The sequence below is a fragment of the Phyllobates terribilis genome, unplaced genomic scaffold (assembly GCF_046119375.1).
Source record: "Phyllobates terribilis strain yellow unplaced genomic scaffold, ASM4611937v1 Scaffold_7__3_contigs__length_470593459, whole genome shotgun sequence".
Classification (NCBI taxonomy): Eukaryota; Metazoa; Chordata; class Amphibia; order Anura; family Dendrobatidae; genus Phyllobates; species Phyllobates terribilis.
Window position 1 is genome coordinate 372,693,748 of NW_027362767.1, and position 9,454 is coordinate 372,703,201.

Below are 9,454 nucleotides of genomic sequence, written 5' to 3' on the forward strand. Positions count from 1 at the left end.
ACCTCCACTGAGCTATTGGTGAGCATGACTGACAAAATTGCCAGAAACAAAGTCCATAAGCTTGGCAAGAGAACCCAACGTCCTGTAACGGGACCTGTGCAGACAGTCTAGTACCATGCAGTGCTATTGGCATTCACGGAGAAACACCAGCATTGGCAGGTCAGCTGTTAGAGCCCATCCTTTTCGCAAATGAGAGCAGACGCACACCAAGTATATATGACAGGCAAGTGTCTGGAGACGCAGTGGTGAACGTTACGCTGCCTGCACAATCATCCAGCAGGACTAGGTTGGCATGGTCAGTGATGGTCTGGTAAGGTATATCCCTGGAGGGGCCCATAAACCTCTGCTATAGCCAATGGTACCCATGACTGCTGTTGAGTACTAGGAAGTCCATAGAGCCATGGTCACACCATACACCAGTGCAGTGGGCCGTAGCGCCCACGTGGTGCAGGGCAATATAAAGGCTCATGCGGCCAGGTAGTAGACAGTAAATGGGCGACAAGGAGTTTGTATGATCTCCCCGTATTTTTGTGGTTTTCCTCCGGGTTCTCCGGTTTCCTCCCACACTCCAAAGACATACTGATAGGGATTGTAGATTGTGAGCCCCAATGGGGACAGTGCCGATAATGTCTGTAAATCACTGTGGGATTAATGGTGCTATATTAGTAAAATGAATAACTGGTAAATAATTAATGCCATTGACTAGTCTTCAATTTCCCTAAAGATTTCCCAGGACACCAACTACTATTTAATCAGGATCATGCTTGGACATTTCAGCAAGTGCATGAAGGCACGTGGGGACGTTGCAAACCACCGAGTCACATGAAGAGTTGCCGTGAATGAATTCACACAAATTGGATCCACATGTAAACGTTTACTTTGATATTCGGGGCGATTTGGAATCCAGCTCACAGCTGCTTAATGATTTTGGTTTCGATAAACTGTTAATTCATCATTTTGTTCTAAAGGAAATATACACGTAGAGATCCGATGCGTGATTTAAGTGTTCCGTTCATCTCTCTCTACATACAGTATATTCCTTTTTTTTATCAGGGTGGATGGTGTTACTGTTCATTATTTATTAGACTTATCTGTTTTCATAATTACCTCTTTTTTCACATATTAACTTAGATTTGTTCTCATTTATATATTTTTGATGTGTAATGTCATCAATTTTCCATAACTGGATACGCTCATCTAAATTAAGATTTTATTTTTACTTCCTCTCAAATAGGTTATGTTTGTCAGTATCCTTGCTTAAGTCTTTAAAAAAAAGTCCATGATTTTTTTTCCTTTTTACATATATTTATAAAAAAAAAAAAAAAAAAAAAAAAAAAAAGTCTTCTTCCGCCTTGGAGGCGTATAGCACACTGATGATTTACAAAGATCATGTTTATATTGCATCATAGTCCTCCTCGTCTTCATGTTTCCGCTTCAATGGATTGGATTCGGTTACTGTGTTCTGTGCCGACACCATGTTAGTTGTAATGAGGATATTCTTGGAGCCGATCAATGAAGGGTTAATTAGGACATTTTGAACTGTGGGAGTTGTAGGAGTTGCTGTAAGAGAAAAAAATTTATTATAACAGCTCTATTGAAGTTACAATGTCAAAAAAATAAATAAATTAAGTTAAGATTTAAGAAGACCCTTTAATTATGAGCAGGTAAGTGGGGTCCGGAGACCCCAATCAAACGATCAAAACACCTTTCCATAGCGCACAATTCCCATAATCACCCACTGATTTGCTGATTTTTCCACAGCAAAAACCAGGGCATTAAAGTATGTTCACATATTGCATTTTGCTGCGGAAAAAAAACACATTTTATTGTTCCGGCAAAGCAAAATGAGATTTATGTGATATAACGTACATGTTGCTTATTTTTTCCTTGCAGATTTGGAGTCGGTTCAAATCTGCACCACGTCAAGTCTTCCCATATTTAACTCATTGTATTAAATGAAAAAAAAGCCTCACCCATCAAAAACGGACGCAAAAACTTGTTTTTTTTCTGAACGTTTTTTTCAGCAAAAATGTTTGCAGCAAATACTTAAATTGTGCACATAACCTTAGCAGGAACAACACTGCATAAAATATATATATTTTTTTATAGTGGCTACACGGGAGCCGGTCTCTGACTCAAGCTGTCCATTCCTCAGGCAGCATGAATCAGCTCCCAGGTTCCAGTTAGACTGCACATGATTAGTGATGATCGCGCATGCTCATTGCTCGAGATTTACGAGCAATGCTGGAAAAACAGGCATTCCTCACATGTATTAAAGCTGTCAAACAGTTGCAAATCATGTTCACGAAGCGACGAAAACTTAACCCCCGAGCACGCAGAAGATAATAGGTGCTCGCCCGAGCATGCTCGTAAATCTCGAGCAACGAGCATGCTCGATCATCACTACACATGATCCCGGGATAGTTGGAGAAAAATCATGGAGAATTTTATTTTACTTATTTTATGTATTTTCTTTAAGGAGTGCAGTTTAAAAAAAAAAAAAAAAAAAAATATGTACATTTATAAAACAGAAACACCAAAAATATAGTAACCTGTTTTAACTGCTGTCTGAGAAGTTGGAATCTGTACTGTAAATCTTTGGCCAGCGAGAGCCACTTGAGCGCCGCCAACCTTAGAAACAGACACGGTCTGAGCTGCTGGTGTCCCTGAGGTTAAAAGAAAGAAAAAATAATCAGACTGGCAATTTGCAACAAAACGAGATTGGGCATATCAGCCATGCAGATGTGCGCCGAGCAATTACAATCACCGCTCCAAGCACAGAGTGACGGCTGTATGCACGCCCGGCGCTGACTGACAGCAGGCCCAGCTGTGCAGATGGTCTCTCAGCCAGTAATTTTGATAAGGATACTCCAAAATAAAAGCTATAGGCTCCGATTCATCAACTTGGAGATGTGGAGAAATGTTGAATTTTCATACCAGTTTTACCCAGCTCTTCTAACATTGGTGGAACTGGGACGGGACAGCGGTGTGAGGTCACAGCTCATCTAATACATGACAAGCGGCGGCGGCGTTCCTCATGCCAGAAATCTTACTCCAGTCACTGACTGGAGCAAGCTTAATGGCAAGGCACCCGCTGATTGTCAAACGCATCTGATTCATTAAGAAGTGTGCACTTCTTAATGAATCAGGAGCGTCACACTCCACTGCGCCCTCTTATCAAGACTCAGGGTCATAGATTTATCCACTTCAGTTACTGACTTCTTTTCCAGATCCCCCACTTGGCTCACTATAGTAACCCTTGATTGAAACAGGATCTCTTAGAATATAAAACCTAAAGGCACATAGGAAAAATGCAGCGAATATACCGCTGTGTGTTCACTTGCGGAGAATCAGTGTTTTTAATTTTGGATTTGATTCTTCATTGCTAGCGAAATGAATGAGGTTTTAAGAAATCTCCTGCAAGCTGTTAAATACATCTATAGAGTACATTGCAGAAGGAGCTATGGATCAGCAGATGAGAGTTCATAAGGTGGCATCCGGGCACGTTCTTTGCAATGATATCCGAAGTGGAATTTAGTTGTACTAGGTCTGCAGTCAATACGTTCTGGAATAACATAGCCCTAGAGTAAAAACTAAGCCTCACAGGGGATCCTGACTGATGGCTGCAATGCTTACCTATTGTAGGCGTACTGGGTCTGCTGGATACAGCCCCCACACTTAGCCTGGGGACAGTTATTCTGCTGCCGGATGATGGAATCTGTAACCAAGGAAAGCAAAATAAAGAAAATGCAGAAAAATGAAACATCCCCATACATCTGAGCGTAGGGTGGATGTGTGTGGAAGTTATTTCCATAGGGAGACGTATGTGGCAGACGTGGATGCCCTTACACGCTTTTATAAGAAACCACCCTGGAGATTTATCAGATATCTAGACCTAGGGCTCATCTCCTAAGTGATGCCAGCCCCGGGGATCATATTTCCAGGGCTAACGATCTCGGCACCTAACAGGCCACATTTTTTCAGATCAGGCTACAAATAGTACATCAGGGTGCCAACTATCTTTGATGTACTATTAGGTCAAGGTGCAAGAAAGGGGTAAAGGGCCTTTTCATTTTTGTAGTTGGTTTCCAGAGCAGGGAAGCATACGACTGTCAGCTGTAAGAACTTACTGAATGCAATCACCCGCTCGATCAGGAAATTAAAATGTATATCTGTCCGACAACAGTTAGTCTTGTTTCAGAGGACTCTAATAAAGCAAAAATACTCAGCACTCCCCATGGTTTTACTGAACCAAAGTCAGACCACCATAAAACTACAGCACAACGTGGGGCGACCGTGCAGACAGACAGAAGGCAGTGTGGAAATAAAAGCTTCTTGATGCGCTCAGGCCTGTTAGCAGACCGCTCCTCAATCCTGCCTTGCGCTATGGTCAGAGAAGTCTACTTGTAAATCATGATACTAGGAGTATATATTAAAAGGTCCTTCCCCTACAAAAATCCATTGGATAGGGGACAGTTTATTGATCACTAACAATATGGAGAACAGGGCCGCTCTACCAATTAATGTTCAGACAGCAGTAAAGGATTCTTCCTATGTACTCACCTTTTTCTGGATTGTTTTCAGTCTATAGTTTGGTGCAGTCAGGCAGTATCTATCTGGTGGCAGCCTGGGTCCCGCATACGGTTTGATTAATGGTAGAGGTGTCTGGTTCTTTTGCCTTGAAATATCTAATAAAAACTAAAAGAAAAAAAAAAAAATTCAATTTAGCAAAATAAATTTCAGATTACCATATTCTTATAAAAAAGTATATACATATTTTTCATCATAAATGATCTGTGCAGGTCACTAATGAGGGCTTTTTGTAACAATCATTTAATGAGTATGATTCTGCAATGGCATCTGTGGTTGAGGTGACACCAATTGTATGTATTCTTTTTTTTTTTCTCTAATATTTCCTGAAAATGCGATCACATTGCAGGGGTGAGGCCGAGGTTGCAATGACGCCTCTACAAGCATCACGCTATGCATGAGACCTCTCCGGCACAAGCTGGCATTTAAAGAAGTTGTCCGCTACTCAGACATCACCTTCTAAACCCCTGTGTTTCCCCCCCAGTAAAATACTAACATCTATACTCACCTCACGGGCTGTTCCAGCAGTGTTCACAGTTTTATTTTCCCTTTCTCTAAGTGTCGAGCTTTTTATTGCTTCCATTTTGGGATACACATTACATTTTGTTCTCTTTTTTATTTCTTTATATTTACAGGGTAAATAGAGGTTGAGTTGAATATCTAGATAGATATATTCATTTGTTTTATTTTTAGTCCCCGTAGTGGACATAGAAGGACCAAAATGGCTACCATGAGGGCCTTCAGAAGGCCCTTGACCACTATGAAAATTCAGCAATGTGTTCTTGAGAGCGAGGGAGTCTCAACGGCAGTCAATGGTGCCATTTAAATGCCGCTGTCGGGGATGGCCATTAGTGTTTAAATGGTAGCAATTAGCGCCAACTTCGGCCGTCGCTGTTACAGGCAGATACCGGTTGTGGAGCTTGTATGTACCTTGATGGGAAAGGGGTTAATTATTGATGTTACTTTCACTGCAGAAAAATATCAAGGCAAAATTGTGCTGGTGATGTATCTAGATCACAAAAGATTGCCTGGTTTCGAGAAAAATCTAGTCATCTTCTAGATCTTTGGGGGGTTTTCAACTTTTGGACACACAAAAAATGTACCTTACCTGACAGCATGCAGTGGTGTTAAAAAGGCGACCCACTTTGCACTGTAAAACGTTACAGCTTTACTTAAAGGTGTATTCCCATCTACAAGATCTTATCCCAATAAGTGGTAGGTGTAATAATTATATTAGCAAATACCTCCAATTAGAAATATAGTATAGTGTTTCTGATTCACCATGTCTCTTTCCTCATGCACAGGACCTTAGGTATCCATGGTACGACCACTGATATAGTGAGGTAGCTTGTTGCTAGTGGTTGTAACCATGGATACCCAAGGTCCTGCTCATGAGGAAAGAGACATGGCGAATCAGAAGAACTATACTACATTTCTAATTGGAGGAATTTGCTAATATTATTACACCTACTATATACAGGTGCTTCTCACAAAATTAGAATATCCTCAAAAAGTTTATTTCAGTTCAATACAAAAAGTGAAACTCATTATATAGAGTCATTGCAAACAGAGTGATCTATTTCAAGTGTTTATTTCTGCTAATGTTGATGATTATAGCTTACAGCAAATGAAAACACAAGTCATTATCTCAGTAAATTAGAATAATTGACAAAAAAAACACGCAAAGGCTTCCTACGCGTTTAAAAGGGTCATTTAGTCTGTTTCAGTAGGCTCCACAATCATGGGGAAGACTGCTGACTTGACAGATGTCCAGAAGGCAGTCACTGACACACTCCACAAGGAGGGTAAGCCGCAAAAGGTTATTGCTAAAGAAGCTGACTGTTCACAGAGTGCTGTATCCAAGCATATTAATGGAAAGTTGAATTGAAGGAAAAAGTGTGGTAGAAAAAGGTGCAAAAGCAACTGGGATAACCGCAGCCTTGAAAGGATTGTTAAGAAAAGGCCATTCAAAAGTTTGGGGGAGATTCACAAGGAGTGGACTGCTGCTGGAGTCATTGCTTCAAGAGCCACCACACACAGACGTATCCAGGACATGGGCTACAAGTGTCGCATTCCTTGTGTCAAGCCACTCATGACCAATAGACAACGCCAGAAACGTCTTACCTGGGCCAAGGAGAAAAAGACCTGGACTGTTGCTCAGTGGTCCAAGGTGTTGTTTTCAGATGAAAGTAAATTTTGCATTTCATTTGGAAATGAAGGTCCCAGAGTCTGGAGGAAGAGTGGAGAGGCCACAATCCAAGCTGCTGGAGGTCTAGTGTGAAGTTTCCACAATCAGTGATGGTTTGGGGAGCCATGTCATCTGCTGGTGTAGGTCCACTGGGTTTTATTAAGACCAAAGTCAGCGCAGCCGCCTACCAGGAAATTTTAGAGAACTTCATGCTTCCCTCTGCCGACAAGCTTTTTTGGAGATGGAAATTTCATTCTCCAGCAGGACTTGGCACCTGTCCACACTGCCAAAAGTACCAATACCTGGTTTACAAACAACAGTATCACTGTGCTTGATTGGCAGCAAACTCACCTGACCTTAACCCCCTAGAGAATCTATGGGGTATTGTCAAGAGGAAGATGAGAGACACCAGACCCAACAATGGAGACGAGCTGAAGGCTGCTATCAAAGCAACCTGGGCTTCCATAACACCCCAGCAGTGCCACAGGCTGATCACCTCCATGCCACGCCACATTGATGCAGTAATTGATGCAAAAGGAGCCCGACCAAGTATTGAGGGCATTTACTGAACATACATTTCAGTAGGCCAACATTTCAGATTTTAAAAACTATTTTTCAAGCTGTTGTTATAAAGTATTCTAATTTACTGAGATAATGACTTTTGTGTTTTCATTGGCTGTAAGCCATAATCATCATTAACAGAAATAAACACTTGAAATAGATCACTCTGTTTGTAATGACTCTATATAATATACGAGCTTCACTTTTTGTATTGAAGAACTGAAATAAATTAACTTTTTGATATTTTAATTTTATGACAAGCACCTGTAGGTGTAATAATAGACTGTAATATATAGGCGTTACTGCCAGTTTTTCATTCAATGGTGACTTACAGACCTCCCCTCTGAGGAAGACCCCCAGCTAATTGCCAGGTACACAGAGATCTAGAAATCCCACTACTCACGTCTCTAGGAGGAGGAGAGGTGAATGACTGGTCTGTTCTGCACTGGATTGCCAGCCTGACATCGTCGGCATCGAGGTTATTCTTCTTGGCATGACTGGAATAAATCTTGGCATCCTCCAGAATTGTTGTCACGTATCCTAAATAAAATATGAGTAGATACAATATTAAAGTCAGCGTTGTATTACCATGAGTCTGTGGATGACGTAAACCACTGGACGCCTGCAAAGCGGGAAATATCCGATGTGTACATCAGAAAATCCTTCTAGCTGTGTCTGTGGAGCCTCGGCGTGTGACAGCGCCATTCACTTACTATATGTGAATTCCAGCATCTGGTTAATGACTCTGGGCTCGTACTCAGTGATCCCCATGTCCTTCAGAATCTGGGCCATGACCTGAGAGCAGAACATTGAGAGGTCACATCATTGTATAAGGAGTAAAGAAGAAGAATATCACAAGATCAATGATCAGCAATACTACAGCCGCACGGATGTTCCGTAACAGCGAGGTTTTACTACGTAAAGGGACAAAACGATTGGACAAACCAAGCACAGGCGCTCGGTGCACCGTTCATGTGGTCGGGCAGCTCAGTGCAGCTTCCCACCTCTCTCTAAAAAAGAAGAGTGGAGAGGTAGATGAGAAAATAAGTAGTCGGAAAAGTCATACTGAGGACCTGTGCTTGGTTTGAACAGTCATTTTGCTCCGAGAGACTCTTTTTAAACCAGATACTGATAGATATTTGTTTTAATCTGTTATCAAATACTGATTGTAGAGTTTTAAGTTTTATTTTCAGTGCATGAAAGCGGGAGCATCATCAGGACGGAGCTGCTGTCAGTGTACTCAGACTGGCTCTACTGCAGACACATGACCTGTAGAGGGCAACACACAGGGGAGGGCTTGAGGAGCATTGGGGGCATGCTCTGTGATCTGTGCAGAGGAGGTTTTTCCAGATAAGAGAAAGGGGGTATGGGGGAGGGTGAGCATTGACATCACCTGTGACCCTGGTCATATTGGGCTGGCTGCCTTAAAAGGATGTGTACAGGACACAAATGCTGGGCTGCATAGTACAGGCTATCCCCTGATGAAGGCCGGGCAGCTGTGCAGCTCTGCAGGCCCCCCCGATGGCCATACCTGGGCGCCACAGCCTCTCAGGGCATGCTGGGAGATTCTCACCAGAAACCACCTTTGGTGTTCTCTGTTACCATGGAGACTGATCAGGTTATAATCAGGGGTGACCCCTCTGATCTGCACAGTCTACAGTACATTTATACAGACAGGAAAATAAATATAATTATAAAAAGATGGGTGACTGGTAAACTGAGGGCCATGACATCAGCTGTGGAGGCTGTGATCCAGGTCTGTGACAAACAATACAGACTGTACAACACAGGATCTGTCTGCAGTGGAGCAGCCCTTTAAGGCAATAACTTCTATTAATGAAGGAGTTAACTCCCCGCGCTGTCGGTATAACGTATGTGAGATGCTAAAACAAATCCGGCACACCGAGACTTGCACTCCTCCCGGAGCACCGACCTCGGCGCTGCTTCCCCTCTCCAGCCCCCTGTACCTGAGCATCCTTGGGCGCACTCTTCGGAGACGCCATCTTCGCCTGCTCCATAGCTTCAAACATTGGTTCTCACAAACTTCCGGCAAATGCGATGCGGAAATACAGCAGGCGGTGCATGCTCCAACTTCCGTCCGTACTGTAGCGCCAT

General features: G+C 42.5%; 1 protein-coding gene across 1 annotated transcript; it reads right to left on the minus strand.

The window, feature by feature from the left end:
- Positions 1-1,301: 1,301 nt before the first annotated feature.
- LOC141154853 (transcription initiation factor TFIID subunit 9-like) lies at positions 1,302-9,454 on the minus strand. The gene is made up of 7 exons (XM_073641358.1): positions 9,307-9,454; positions 8,053-8,134; positions 7,743-7,879; positions 4,564-4,698; positions 3,637-3,718; positions 2,553-2,666; positions 1,302-1,560 (listed from the first exon to the last, which is right to left on the minus strand). The coding sequence occupies exons 1-7, from the start codon at positions 9,367-9,369 to the stop codon at positions 1,394-1,396; spliced, it is 780 nt and encodes a 259-aa protein (XP_073497459.1). The 5' UTR covers positions 9,370-9,454; the 3' UTR covers positions 1,302-1,393.